General features: G+C 44.5%; 1 protein-coding gene across 3 annotated transcripts in view; it reads right to left on the bottom strand.

Annotated features, from left to right (window-relative positions):
• The window catches only part of LOC144494796 (adhesion G protein-coupled receptor L3-like), a 978,643-nt gene that overhangs the window by 213,741 nt on the left and 748,893 nt on the right, over nucleotides 1-16,009 (bottom strand). For all 3 annotated transcript variants that reach the window (XM_078214147.1, XM_078214145.1, XM_078214146.1), the window contains exon 9: nucleotides 12,357-12,542. In XM_078214147.1, coding sequence (XP_078070273.1) covers nucleotides 12,357-12,542 — 186 coding nt within the window. The remainder of the gene's footprint in view (nucleotides 1-12,356; nucleotides 12,543-16,009) is intronic.

Below are 16,009 nucleotides of genomic sequence, written 5' to 3' on the forward strand. Positions count from 1 at the left end.
TAAAAATACTGGCCTACGATCACTGGACTTCTCCTTACAACCTTTTTTGAAGACGAGTGTAATATTTAATGGAGGTGATTGTGGAGTGGTATTGTCACTGGACTAATAATCCAGGGACCCATGGAATGCTCTGGGGACCTGGGTTCGAATCCCGCCATGGCAGATGGTGAAATTTAAAATCAATAAAAATCTGCAAACAAAAGTCCAATGGTGACCATGAAACCATTGTCGATTGTTGCAAAAACCATCTAGGTCACTAATATTCTTTAGGGAAGAAAATATGGTGTCCTTGCCTAGTCTGGCCTACATATGAGTTCAGTCCAAAGCAATGCGGTTGACTCTTAAATGGCCTCTGAAATGGGGCTAGCAAGCTACTTAGTTCAAGGGTAATTCGGGATAGACAATAAGTGTGACCTAGCCAGCAATGCCCACATCTCATGAATGAATAGAAAAGAAATTAGCAGTTTACTGGTGCTCTGGCACCACCCTTGTATCTAAGGAGGTTTGGAAGATTATGGTTAATGCCTCCATAATTTCTAATCTTACTTTCTTCAACACCTGATCAGGTTCTTATCAGATTCAAGTACAGCCAGGTGATTGTGGTGATTATCAATTTTATCCCAGTGTTTAAACTACCTCCTCTTTCACGATAACTTTGGCAGCATCTTCTTCCTTGGTAAAGATGTGTGGAATTTATTTGACACCTCAGCCATGTCCACTGCCTCCATGCATAAATCTTCTTTTTGGTCCCGAATTGGCCCACTCCTCCTTTTCCTACCATTTATTGTTTGTCTGTAGAAGAATTTTAGATTCACTTTTATGTCGGCTGTTAGTTTCTTCTCATATCTCTCCTTGCTTCTACTATTGATTTTTTTTATTCCTCACCCACTCCTCTGAACTTGTTATATCCAGCCTCGTTCTCACTTGTTTCAACAACCTGACATCTAACATACAAAACCTTCTACTTTATCATACTACTCTCTTTCATCATTCAGAGTGCTCTGAATTTGCTTGTCCAGCTTTTCCTCTCATGGGAATGTACCTGACCGTACTGGGTACTAAGAGGTGGGTTGGGTCAGGTTATAATAGGGATAGAGAGGATAATATACGCTTAAAAGCTCAAGGCAGGATCAGAATAATTAATTAAAACTTTTGTATAGATATTTACTAAAGAACAGGATGCTGACAAATATTGGTAGAAGTGGAGATGGTAGAGAAAATGGGCCCCATTTTACCAACAATTCACGCCCGAAATCGCAGTAAAGTCAGGCGTCAGGCCTTTAATGCGATCTGCACCCGAATCCGAGCAGATCGCGGCTTTACCGACACCCGATTTAGACACGGGTCCGGTCCGCGCCCGAATCGGGCGGCCCAACAATTTAAATGTATTTGCATGCGTTTAAATCGATTTAATGAACCGCGCACCCAACTCTACCGCCAAATCCCACTTTACCGTCTACTGGTCCATTCCGGATCCGCGCTGTAAGCGACCTGCAGAATAAAAATCCGAAGCGGATTTCTATTCTGCAGGGGAACCTCCTCGACCATCCTTCGCAGACCCCCCCGCTAACCACCCCGGCAGATCCCCCCCCCCCGGATCAGACCCCCCTGAGAGGCAGGCCCCCCCGGCAGACCACCCCCACCCCCCCCGGGATCGGACCCCACTGGGAGGCAGGCCCCCCCCTCGGCAGAGCACACCCCCAACCTACCTCGATCGCTGGTCTCCCTCCACCATCCTTCTAACCTGCAGTCCTTTGAGAGCTGCAGCACCTTCCTGGCCTTCCACTGGTGTCTGCCGGAGGAGGGGGCGGGCTCAGATGGATCTCTGATTGGGGGCGGGGGCGGGAGAGATGGACTTTTAACTGAAAATAATGTAGCATCTTCTTTGTGCTGCCTAATTATCTATGGGAAAGGTAATTAAACTACAGTGTCCTAGTGAGCAATTAGTGACCTGTATAATACATTTGTGATCTGTAACTGGATTGTTGATGTCCCTGTTGGTGCTCAAATGTTCAGAGTCATGTGGTGAACTTGGAAGAATTGTCCCCGTGGTGGAACTTGGTTGGAAATAAGATTCAAGGAAATTACTAAATCTGGGAAATCAACCATAGTGAAAAGAAGTTTGTATTGGCAACTCTTCTCTCACATTCCATGGTAGATGTGCCCCTACTTGTGAATGTAATTTGCATGGGCAATGTTGGGTGCAGCTCATCTGCCTCTGGAGCAGCCTTGGATCCTTTCTTTCATCTTGTTTTCATCTGAACATTGCACAGAATTAGAGGAATCCCCTTTGGAAGATAATGTCAAAATTATAATCGCAGGAACTAAAAACCTGACAGTCAAAAATTTGGGAAAATGTTTCAAAATATGGATGGGGGGATATATATTTTGAAATATTTAACTAACCAAGTTCCACCACGGGGACAATTCTTCCAAGTTCACCACATGACTCTGAACATTTGAGCACCTGGCTCATGGCTACAGGGACATCAACAATCCAGTTACAGATCACAAATGTATTATACAGGTCACTAATTGCTCACGAGGACACTGTAATTTAATTACCTTTCCCACAGATAATTAGGCAGCACAAAGAAGATGCTACATTATTCTCAGTTTGCAAGATACTCCCAAGTCCATCTTCCCCCCATCCCCATCCCCCCCCCCCCGCTCTCTCTGCTGCTTTTTTCTTTTGCGCCCGGGCGCGCTGCTTCAGATTTTTTTTCGAACTGCGCATGCACAGTTCAGAGCTCCGATCGTTCCAGGCAGCGCTAAGCCCCGCCCACTGCGCGGATCGGACCGGAGCCGGCAAGAAGCGTATGGGCACACTGCAAAGAGGATTCCGGGCTTGGATCTGTATTACGCCTGGATCCGGCCCTTAGACTCCGAATGGTAAAATAGGGCCCAATGTGTGGGGTGAAACTGATTGGCACAATGTACAGGAAAACCACGTTTTGGATAAGGTTTCTGGTCCTTATGGCTTGGATCCCAGATTGCTAAGGAAAATGGGGGAGGAGATAGCCCAAGGACTTGCCAAAATCTTCCAATTAACCCTAGGCATAAAAGATTAGCCAGTGGAAAATATGGCAAGAAAAGCTGCCAAGACAATCTGAGGAACTGCAGGCAAGTTTGTATAAGCACAGTGATGTGCAAGGTTTGAGAAATAATAATCAGAGAAAAAAAAAATCAACAGGCACTTGAAGAAAAACAAAAACAGAAAACACTGCAAAAACACAGCAGCCTGGAAGCATCGGTGGAAAGAGAAATTGAGTTGACGTTTTGAGTCCATATGACTTCTTCAGAGCTGGGAGAGATTGCAATAAAGATGTGTAGGGCACGATACAGAGTTAATGGCAGTGTGAAGGGCTAGAGAAGGTGCTGGTACTGACATAAAGGTAAGATGGTAGAACGCGTTAATGGGAGAACAAAGGTCAGTGATCAGGCACTTGGAAACATTTGACTTCATCAAGGAGAGCCAGCACAAATATGTGGGAACAGATCATGTTTGCATGTCTTGCAAATCTTCTCTGCACCCTTCCAGTGCCTCTGTAGTCTTTTTATAATATGACTAGAACTGCAAGCAATGCTCTAAGTATGATTTAGCCAAGGTTCTATACAGACTTATCATAACTTTCCCACTTTTCAATTCTATCCCTCTAAAAATAAAGCCGAGTGCTTGGTTTGCTTTTATATGGCCTTGCAAACCTGTGGCATAACTGAGTGATTGTTCCCTTTGTTCTTATTTAGACTTCTCTATTCTTCCTACCAAGTATTTATGTTGAATATTATTTGATAATTATTTGCCCATTCTGCAAGTCTATTATCGGAAGCCTTTAATTTCTTGCAGTCCTCCTCAGTATTGACAAGCCCTCCTGATTTGGTGCCAACTGCAAATTTTGAAATTGTGTTTTGATTCCAAATCATTAATGTAAATTGTGAACAGCCATGGTCCCAGCACTGATCCTTGTAGAACATCACTTCCCACCTTCTGTCACTCTGAATAAATATCCTTTACTCCCACTCTCTGCTTTTTGTCTTGAAGCCAGCGAGCAATCCATTTTGCCACTTTTTCCTGACTTTACACTCTCTAACCCTACCCATTAGTCTACTGTAGGCACCTTATCAAAAGCATTTTGAAAATACATATGAATTAGATCTACTAATTTCCCACTGACGGGTTTCTTTGTTACATCCTCTGAAAATTCAATAAGGTTGGGCAAGTAATACTGGCCCTTTTGATTGACTTTAATGACCACTTCATTTCTGTCAGCAGGTGGGTTAATATCGATAACTTTATTTAAAAAGTCAGTCTTTGCTCATTATGCATGTGTCAACAGTATTTAACTGAATTCTGTAGCTCTGACTTAACCACACCAATGCCACGAAATAATTTTATTGCCTTTTTGTATTACATATTTCTTCAAGCTTTTGAGTATATATCATTCAGCATAAAACTGGTTTGCTGTTGATTGTACGGAAATGGAGTGTATTTCCACATGCACTTAAGGTTTTATAAATAGATATGCCAACTTTATGGGCAATTTGTAGTACCTGATCATTGAAAATCAATGTCATTCAGTGTTGTAAATTGGATATACAAGTTACTAAACCATGCCAAATAGTGTTTTGAGGAAGCATCCAATGCAGTGTTGCAAGTCACCCATTACTTAACCACACTATTTAAAATGGAACAGCTAAACAAGTCACCAAGAATTTAATGAAAGGCTGCAAAGAAACGCAAAATTTCTTTTAAAATCCATGTGGATGCAAAATAGTCAAATTTTTGCCCCCGCTAAATTTTGCTTTCAGAACATTTGACATTTTGAGATAGGTTTTCCTGTACCAAAGGAAATCAATGTTTTTGGGCAGAAACCTGCACGTTGCCCACAAGGAGTTCATCATGTTGGCTGGTTTTCCAAGCCTGATGCTTAGAAATGTATTCTTCATCGCCCCATCATAGCACAAAACTGTTTTATTATTCTGTTGTTAATGAGTGCAGAATTCAACATCCTACTTGATTTTCACAAAACTAAACACTGTTGATATGACAAGCACGATACTTAGCAGCACCCTGCAAATAAAATTCTAGTAAGGAGTCTAACAACACCAGGTTAAAGTCCAACAGGTTTATTTGGTAACAAACGCCAGCATTTCCACATCAATAAAATTCTAGCCCATGATTTTCTGTCACTGAGGTACCTTACATTTAGACTTCCCAGACTCTGAGAACTGGAAAAGGGGCTTTTAAAATCATAGGGCAAAAAGAGGCCATTTGGCCCGTTGAGTCTGTACTGACAACAATCCTCCCAGACCCGATCCCCATAACCCCATGTATTTACCCTGCTAGTCCCCCTGACACTAGGGGACACTAGCATGGCCAATCCACCTAACCTGCATGTCTTTGGAGTGTGGGAGAAAACCAGAGCACCTGGAGGAAACCCACGCCGTCATGGGGAGAATGCGCAAACTCTGCACAGGCCGGAATCGAACCTGGGTCCCTGGTGCTGTAAGGCAGCAGTGTTAATCATTGTGCCACAGATGGTTTTTTTTAGTTTAAATTGGAACAAACGGAAATGTGGCAACACTCATGCTTACAATGCTCAAGTCAGCTCCTTTAAGCCAACGCTACTTTGTAAATCCATGATAAAATTGTGTAATCAAATCTGTAATAATAGGAAGTCTGCACTCAGCAGTGTAGCATCAGGACTCTACTGCTCTCTGAACTAAGTAAGCCCTACTGTCTGCTCCTTGTGGCTACAAAATTTGCTTCCAACCGAAGGGATGTGTCCCAGGTGCCACACTTTGACATTCATTGTACTTTTGTAAAAATTATGTATTGATTTAAACTGATTGAAAATCAAAACCGTTGAGCTCCCAAAGTTCAATTTCCTCTGACGCTGTACTATTAAACTAAGTTTGCGGCAAGTTCCTTTCAATGCTATTTTTAAGCAATTGTTAGCTCATTTAGGAACACACAAAGGATTTTTACATGTAAGCTTCAGGCAGTAGCTGTCACAGGAAATTAAATCTCCAGTAGCTATCCGAAATCAGAGAGATTAAAGCCCAATTCAAATATACCCCTGCTGTATAAGGGTCCTCCAAAAGGGAAGTGCAATGGTTTATATAAGAAAGAAGCAACCTGCATATAAAAATAAACTATTTTCAGTTAAATATTTTTTTCAGAAAAATTGGGCTGGATTTTGTGGTGCAGGGGAGATTCCCTCGACCTGTAAAAATAACATCCGCGACCCAATTTTGGGATGACAACCCCATTTGCAAATTTCAGGAGTGACTATTAAGAGTGCGGGTTGGTTCAGGTGAAAAGACCTGTCTGAGATGTTGTTAACCATGGTCTGCATGAGGAAGTATTTTTAAAAGGTACTCCTCATGCTTTCCCCCCCCCCCATCGCCATACCAACATAGACCCCCAAAACAATTCCTCTGGCCCCTCATGTCACCATGCCAAGGCATGCCTCTCCAGTAACCCCAATGGTCCCTTATGCTGCCTTTTCCAAGATATCTCCCCAAAACAACCCCCTTGCTCACATGCTCCAATAGGTTTGCCTACCCAAACAACCTTCACAGCCCTCCTATGCCACCTGCCAAGGTATACCGGCCAGGGAAACCTCACAGAATAATAGGATCCCTACAGTGCAGAAGGAAACCATTTGACCCATGAGTCTGCATCGACTCTCTGACGGAGCATCTCACCCAGGCCCTATCCCTGTGACCCCATATATTTACCCTGCTAATTCCCCTCGAGACGAGGTAACTGGGAACGAGGAAGTTAGCTCGCAAACAGAGAAGGGTTATAGACAGTGCAAGAGGGAGGATGGACGGAGGATAGAGAAGGGGAGAGCTCAGACCAAAGGATTGAGATGTGTTTACTTTAATGCCAGGAGTATAGTGAATAAAGGGGATGAGCTCAGAGCGTGGATCGATGCCTGGAAGTGTGATGTGGTGGCCATTACGGAGACTTGGGTGTCTCAGGGACAGGACTGGATACTCCAGGTGCCGGGATTCAGATGTTTCAGGAAGGACAGGGAGGGAGGCATGAGAGAGGGTGGAGTGGCACTGCTGATCAGAGATAGAGTCACAGCTGTAGAGAAGGTGTATGCTGTGGAGGGATTGTCCACAGAGTCTCTGTGGGTGGAAGTTCGGAGTGGGAAGGGGCCGGTCACTTTGCTGGGAGTTTTCCATAGGCCGCCCAATAGTCACAGGGAGGTGGAGGAGCAGATAGGGAAACAGATCCTGGAGAGATGCAATAATAGCAAAGTTGTTGTGATGGGAGATTTTAATTTCCCAAACATAGATTGGAATATCCCTAGGGTAAGGGGATTGGATGGGGAGGAGTTCGTTAGGTGTGTTCAGGAGGGTTTCCTAACACAGCTTGTGGACAAGCCTATAAGAGGAGAGGCTGTACTTGATCTGATACTGACCAATGAACCTGGACAGGTGTCAGATCTCTCAGTGGGAGAGCATCCTGGGGATAGCGATCATAACTCTATCTCCTTTATGCTTGCATTGGAAAAAGAGAGGATCAGGCAAGCTAGGAAAGCGTTTATATGGAGTAAGGGGAAATATAGAACATAGAACATAGAACATTACAGCGCAGAACAGGCCCTTCGGCCCACGATGTTGCACCGACCAGTTAAAAAAAAAACTGTGAAGACATGAGGCAGCAAATTAGAGGAGTAAATTGGAAGGAGGTATTCTCGGGGAAATGTACTGAAGAGAGGTGGCAGTTTTTCAAGGAATGTCTGTCTAGAGTTCTACAGGACAACGTTCCGAGCAGAAAGGGAGGAGTTGGTAGGTTAAAGGAACTGTGGTGCACGAAAGCTGTGTGGGACCTAATCGAGAAGAAAAGGAAAGTATACAAAAGGTTCAGAGAGCTTGGCGAAGATAGGGATCTGGATGAGTATACAGCTTGTAGGAAGGGACTAAAGAAGGAAATTAGGAGAGCCAGAAGGGGTCACGAAAAGGCCTTGGCAGGTAGGATTAAGGAAAACCCTAAGGCGTTCTATAAATATGTGAAGAGTAAAAGGATGAGACGTGAAGGAATAGGGCCTATAAAAGGTGAAGGCGGGAAAGTCTGTACGGAACCAGTAGAAATGGCAGAGGTGCTTAATGAGTATTTTGCCTTGGTTTTCACAGAGGAGAAGGACCTGGGTGGATGTACTGTGGGCTTGCGGTGGACTGAAAAGATTGAGTATGTGGACTTTAACAAAGAGGTTGTGCTGGAATCTTTGAATGGCATCAAGATAGATAAGTCACCGGGTCCGGATGGGATCTACCCCAGGTTACTGTGGGAGGCGAGGGAAGAGATTGCAGAGCCTCTGGCGATGATCTTTGCATCGTCGATGGAGACGGGAGAGGTGCCGGAGGATTGGAGGATTGCGGATGTGGTTCCTATTTTCAAGAAGGGGAATAGGGATAGCCCAGGAAATTACCAACCGGTGAGTCTAACCTCAGTGGTTGGCAAGCTGATGGAGAAGATCCTGAGGGACAAGATTTATGAGCATTTAGAGAGGTTTAGTATGCTCAAGAATACTCAGCATGGCTTTGTCAAAGGCAGATCGTGCCTTACATGCCTGGTGGAGTTCTTCGAAAATGTGACTAAACACACTGACGAAGGGAGAGCGATAGATGTGGTTTATATGGATTTTAGCAAGGCGTTCGATAAGGTCCCCCCATGCAAGGCTTCTAGAAAAAGTGAGAGGGCATGGGATCCAAGGGGCTGCTGCCCTGTGGATCCAGAACTGGCTTGCCCAAAGGATGTGGAGATGCCGGCGTTGGACTGGGGTGAACACAGTAAGAAGTCTCACAACACCGGGTTAAAGTCCCGCAGGTTTATTTGGTAGCAAATACCATAAGCTTTCGGAGCACTGCCCCTTCGTCAGATGGAGTGGAAATGTGCTCTCAAACAGTGCAAACAGACAAAATCAAGTTGCAGAATACTGATTAGAATGCGGATCCTACAGCCAGCCAGGTCTTAAAGGTACAGACAATGTGGGTGGAGGGAACATTATCATGCCCAAAGGAGGCAGAGGTATAGATGGGTCTTTTTCTAAATGGAGGTCGGTCACCAGCGGTGTGCCCCAGGGATCTGTTCTGGGACCCTTGCTGTTTGTCATTTTCATAAATGACCTGGATGAGGAAGTGGAAGGATGGGTTGGTAAGTTTGCCAACGACACGAAGGTTGGTGGGGTTGTGGATAGTCTGGAGGGATGTCAGAAGTTACAGAGGGACATAGATAGGATGCAAGACTGGGCGGAGAAATGGCAGGTGGACTTCAACCCAGATAAATGCGTAGTGGTCCATTTTGGCAGGTCAAATGGGATGAAGGAGTACAATATAAAGGGAAAGACTCTTAGTACTGTCGAGGATCAGAAGGACCTTGGGGTCCAGGTCTATAGGACTCTAAAATCGGCCCCGTAGGTGGAGGAGGTGGTTAAGAAGGCGTAACGTGTGCTGGCCTTTATCAATCGAGGGATTGAGTTTAGGAGTCCGGGGGTAATGATGCAGCTATATAAGACCCTCATTAGACCCCACTTGGAGTACTGTGCTCAGTTCTGGTTGCCTCATTACAGGAAGGATGTGGAAAAGATTGAAAGGGTGCAGAGGAGATTTACAAGGATGTTGCCTGGATTGAGTGGCATGCCTTATGAAGATAGGCTGAGGGAGCTCGGTCTTTTCTCCTTGGAAAGAGGTAGGATGAGAGGAGACCTAATAGAGGTATATAAGATGCTGAGAGGCATAGATCGGGTGGACTCTCAGAGGATTTTTCCCAGGGTGGAAATGGCTGCTACGAGAGGACACAGGTTTAAGGTGCAGGGGGGTAGGTTCCAGGGGAATGTTAGGGGGAAGTTTTTCACACAGAGGGTGGTGGGCGAGTGGAATCGGCTGCTGTCAGTGGTGGTGGAGGCAAACTCAATAGGGTCTTTTAAGAGACTCCTGGATGAGTACATGGGACTTAGTAGGATGGAGGGTTATAGGTAGGCCTAAAAGGTAGGGATATATTCAGCACAACTTGTGGGGCCGAAGGGCCTGTTTTGTGCTGTAGTTTTTCTATGTTTCTACACATCTTGAGACTGTGGGTGGAAACTGGAGCACTCAGAGGAAACCCATGCAGACATGGGGAGAATGTGCAAACTCCACAATGACAGTCATCCAAGGCCAGAATTGAATTCAGGTCCCTGGCGCTGAGAGACAGCAATGCTAACCACCGTGCCACTGTGCCCACTGCATCCCATGCTAAAGAATGCTTCCAAAAAACCCCTGTAGCCCCTCATACCAAGTAATGTGGCTCAAACCCATATGGTATTCATCCACTATATACAGCGAGATTTGCAAAATGCCTTTAAAAACAATTATTCATGATATTTTTGCACTTACTAAAAATTGTCAATCAGATGCTTTAAACTATCAACAATAGAAAATACAAGCATTAGAAATCTCTTTACGTGGGGTAAATAAACACTGTACAATTGATCAGAGAGCCAGTGCTGTCAATCATACAATGCGTTTCTGAGGGCTGAGGTATATCACCAGGCTAATAGATTTCAGGACTCTAAGCCAAGAATACTTTACATGGCTTTGTGTCCATTCGAGTGCTAAAACATCTGACCCCCAGAGAAAATTTGCTTGATTGACAGGTCAGGTCTGGCTCTGATCAATGCAGTCAATTGTACAATGTTTATTTAAACAAGGTAAAGTGGTTTAGTGTTTACAGTTTCAGCTACTGGTACTTTCAAGAGTCTGGTTGATTTGACATTTTAATTGGCCTGTGCTAAAAGGAATTTAATCTGAGAAAATGGAAAGTTATCAACAAATGACTTTTTAAAAAGCTCATTACTTCTATTCAGGACATAGTAAGTGGACATGGAAGTGCTGCATTTTGGCAGGGAGCAGGTGGGCCCATAGAGATGGGGGTGGTGGCATGTCCTGACATGGGGGGGCTCAGGAGCAGCCATAGGGAGTGGATAAGGGGCATAATGTGGCATGGATGGAGCACAGGGAGTTTGTGGATGGAGAAGAAGTTTGAAGAGTCCAGGCTGGAGGGCCTTCCTATTTTTATTATTACAGCAACAAAATCCCACAAAACTGAGGAGGATATTTTAAACAGCACCCAGCAGACCCTGTGGCTACATCCAAATATTTTTCCCGGCTGGCTGGCCTGACTGCAGCTTGTATCCACCACCATCCCCTCAATAAAAACCCACCCTTGTGGGAAAATATTGCTGACTCCCGCTACCGCTTTGAGGATGAAAATTCAGCTCCAATTCTCTCAAGCAATTCTGCAGGAATTGTTCAAATTTTGGAAAGCTTTTGCAGCTATCCCATAGAATGACACTTAAACTATGGAAATTGATGTGACCATGCATCCCCATCACAAAGGTTCCTTTCCCTAGGTCTTTCCAGATGGCCTCATCCAATTTAGAACAAAGAAAATTACATCACAGGATAGGCCCTTAGGCCCTCCAAGTCTGCACCGACCATGCTGCCCGACTGAACTAAAACCCCCTACCCTTCTGGGGACCATATCCCTCTATTCCCATCCTATTCATGTACTTCTCAAGACGCCCCTTAAAAGTCACTATCGTATCTGCTTCCACCACCACCCAGGCAGCGAGTTCCAGGCACCCACCCCCTCTGTGTAAAAAGGTTTGCCTTGTGCCACTCCTTTAAACCTTGCCCCTCGCATCTTAAACCTATACCCCTTAGTAATCGACTCTTCCACCCTGGGAAAAAGCTTCTGACTATCCACTCTGTCCATGCCCCTCATAATCTTGTAGACTTCTATCAGGTCCCCCCTCAACCTCCGTCGTTCCAGTGAGAACAAACCAACCTCTCTTCATAGCAAATGACCTCCATACCAGGTAATATCCTGATAAACCTTTTCTGTACCCTCTCCAAAGCCTCCACATCCTTCTGGTAGTGTGGCAACCAGAATTGAACACTATATTCCAAGTGCAGCCCAACTAAGGTTCTATAAAGCTGGAATATAACTTGCCAATTTTTAAACTCAATGCCCCAGCCGATGAAGGCAAGCATGCCGTATGCCTTCTTGACTACCTTCTCCACCTGCGTTGTCACTTTCAGTAACCTTGTACCTGTACACCCAGATCATCGCCTATCAATATTCTTAAGGGTTCTGTCATTTACTGTATATTTCCTATCGTTATTCGGCCTTCCAAAATGCATTTACCTCACATTTGTCCGGATTAAACTGCATCTGCTATCTCTCCACCCAAGTCTCCAACCAATCAATATCCTGCTGTAATTTAGTGTGAATCACAGAAAAAAGGGAAGGAAGGAGAAGTGAGCAAAACCAAGCAAAGGTCTACATTTCCTACCTTGTTCAGGCTGCGAGCTGCACTGTCTTTTCCACCTGGTGTAAGGTTACGAAGTTGCACATTTAACAAATCCACCAGCTGTTCCATGAGCTTTACAGAGAACAATATATCACCAGCATGAATCATACTTTTTGTCTGTTCTGCAAGTTCTCGAGCAATATTGGCAGCAGTCTCACCAGATCGAACCTGTAATTTAAAAAAAAATGCCAATTTAAAAAGATAAATTTTGGTGAAGTAAGCCTTATTGTTCAATGTATTTTCAATCATCATCTGGTCAGGCAAATGACTCCATCATGGGATTAAGGAATAGTCCTTTTAAAAGGCACTTGTGCTTTGTGCTTAACCCTCTTATATCGGTGAATGCCACTGTTTTCAAATATCTTCTGTGGTCCTCTCGGGTGAGGATTTCCATCAATGAGACAGATCACATGTGTAGGTGCAATCTGAACTCCCCAAACTAACTAAACGGAAAACTGCATTAATATTGCTTGATTTTGAATAGGAAATAAATAATCCATCATGCTCAGACTTGCCAATTTACATATATTAAAAAGTGATTTTTAAAAAATGAATATATGAACAAACGACGACAAAATTCATACCCCAAACTCTTAAAAGTGCACCCTAGGTTGAGCAGAAATAGTCACCGGAAACCCCTGACCTCGGCCACGTCTGGGATTCTCCGGTGCAGTTGCAGTGAATTTGAGTTTTGGCTGAGTGCCAAATTCTCCATTCTTGCTGGCAGCAGGGCGGTGCAAACAAGATCAGAGAATTCGGCCCATTATTTGAGGAATGGCAGCTAGAGTACTGAAGGCTGTGACTGGGATTTTCCAGCCCTTCCCACTGGTGGAATCTTCTGGTCGTGCTGAAGGCAATCTGCTGTGGCAGATTCCTTGGTGGTGCGGCCAGTGAGTAATGCAAATGGCCATTGATTTTGGCGGGACCAAAAGGTCCTGCTAGTGGCCAATGGTGAGCCACCTCTGTTGCCGGAAAACCCACTGCAGGTGGGCTGAAAAATCCTGGCCTGTATTTTTAATTAGATAGCAATCTACTGGAAGGATAACTAGGGAACATAGAATATAGAACATAGAACATTACAGCGCAGTACAGACCCTTCGGCCCTCGATGTTGCGCCGACCATTGAAACCAATCTAAAGCCCATCTAACCTACACTATTCCAATATCATCCATATGTTTATCCAGTGACCATTTAAATGCCCTTAATGTTGGCGAGTCCACTACTGCTGCAGGCAGGGCATTCCACGCCCTTACTACTCTCTGAGTAAAGAACCTACCTCTAACATCTGTCCTATATCTCGCACCCCTCAATTTAAAGCTTTGTCCCCTCATGCTAGCTATCACCATCCGAGGAAAAAGGCTCTCACTATCCACCCTATCTAATCCTCTGATCATCTTGTATGCCTTTATTAAGTCACCTCTTAACCTTCTTCCCTCGAACAAAAACAACCTCAAGTCACTCAGCCTTTCCTCATAAGACCTTCCCACCATACCAGGCAACATCCTAGTAAATCTCCTCTGCACCCTTTCCAATGCTTTCACAACCTTCCTATAATGCGGCGACCAGAACTGTACGCAATACTCCAAGTGCGGCCACACCAGAGTTTTGTACAGCTGCAACATGACCTCCTGGCTCTGAAACGCAATCCCTCTACCAATAAAAGCTAACACTCCGTACGCCTTCTTAACAACCCTATCAACCTGGCTGCCAACTTTCAGGGATCTATGCACATGGACACCGAGATCTCTCTGTTCATCCACACTACCAAGTATCTTACCATTAGCCCAGTACTCTGTAATCCTGTTACTCCTTCCAAAGTGAATCACCTCTCACTTTTCCGCATTGAACTCCATTTGCCACCTCTCAGCCCAGCTCTGCAGCTTATCTATGTCCCTCTGTAACCTGCAACAACCTTCCGCAATGTCCACAACTCCACCGACTTTCGTGTCATCCGCAAATTTACTAACCCATCCTTCTACGCCCTCATCCAGGTCATTAATAAAAATGACAAACAGCAGTGGCCCCAAAACAGATCCTTGCGGTACACCACTAGTAACTGAACTCCAGGATGAACATTTTCCATCAACCACCACCCTCTGTCTTCTTACAGCTAGCCAATTCCTGATCCAAACCGCTAAATCACCCTCAATCCCATGCGTCCGTATTTTCTGCAATAGCTTACCGTGGGGAACCTTATCAAACGCTTTACTGAAATCCAGATACACCACATCAACCGCTTTACCCTCATCCACCTCTTTGGTCACCTTCTCAAAGAACTCAATAAGGTTTGTGAGGCACGACCCACCCTTCACAAAACCGTGTTGACTATCCCTAATCAAATTGTTCCTTTCTAGATGATTATAAATCCTATCTCTTATAATCCTTTCCAAAACTTTGCCCACAACAAAAGTAAGGCTCACTGGTCTATAATTACCAGGTTTGTCTCTACTCCCCTTCTTGAACAAGGGGACAACATTTGCTATCCTCCAGTCTTCTATTCCTGTAGACAATGACGACCTAAAGATCAAAGCCAAAGGCTATGCAATCTCCTCCCTAGCCTCCCAGAGAATCCTAGGATAAATCCCATCTGGCCCAGGGAACTTATCTATTTTCACACTTTCCAGAATTGCTAACCTCAATCCCATCTAGTCCACTAGCCTGTATCTCAGTATTCTCCTCGACAACATTGTCTTTTTCCTGCGTGAATACTGATGAAAAATATTCATTTAGCGCCTCTCCTATCTCTTCAGACTCCACGCACAACTTCTCACTGCTGTCCATGACTGGCCCTAATCTTACCCTAATCATTCTTTTATTCCTGACATACCTATAGAAAGCTTTAGGGTTTTCCTTGATCCTATCTCTTCTTAACTCTCTCTTTAGGTCCTTCCTGGCTAACTTGTAACTCTCAAGCGCCCTAACTGAGCCTTCACGTCTCATCTTTACATAAGTCTCCTTCTTCTTCTTCACAAGAGATTCAACTTCTTTAGTAAACCACGGTTCCCTCGCTCGACCACTTCCTCCCGGGCCAGCTCTTATCAAGGACACGCAGTCGCTGTTCCTTGAACAAGCTCCACATTTCAATTGTGCCCATCCCCTGCAGTTTCCTTCCCCAAACTATGCATCCTAAATCTTGCCTAATCGCATCATAATTTCCTTTCCCCCAGCTATAACTCTTGCCCTGCGGTATATACCTATCCCTTTCCATCGCTAAAGTAAACGTAACCGAATTGTGGTCACTATCACCAAAGTGCTCACCTATCTCCAAATCTAACACCTGGTCTGGGAAGGACTGACAAAGTCAGAATGGCCTTTTTGTCTAGCCTTACCATTATAAACCGTGTTAAAATTAAAGAGAATGATTAAACCTTGTGAAAAGCCCAACTGGAAGGAACTCATACAGGTTAAGTTTTATGCCTCAGAAGTCATCAAAATTGGACAGAAGAGTCAAGCATTTTGCATCCACTGCTGCAGAGAAGTCCTGTTTCATTCATTCAGCAGTAACCAACTTCATTAAAGGCAACTGCAGTTTTAGGACTCTGTAAATTCACCTGGCTGTCTGCATGAAGCTGTTCCTGCACCTATGAACCATCAAATGGGAACAATCCAATTAGGAACTGCTATTACTTCATTT

The sequence above is a fragment of the Mustelus asterias genome, chromosome 6 (genome assembly GCF_964213995.1).
Source record: "Mustelus asterias chromosome 6, sMusAst1.hap1.1, whole genome shotgun sequence".
NCBI lineage: Eukaryota > Metazoa > Chordata > Chondrichthyes > Carcharhiniformes > Triakidae > Mustelus > Mustelus asterias.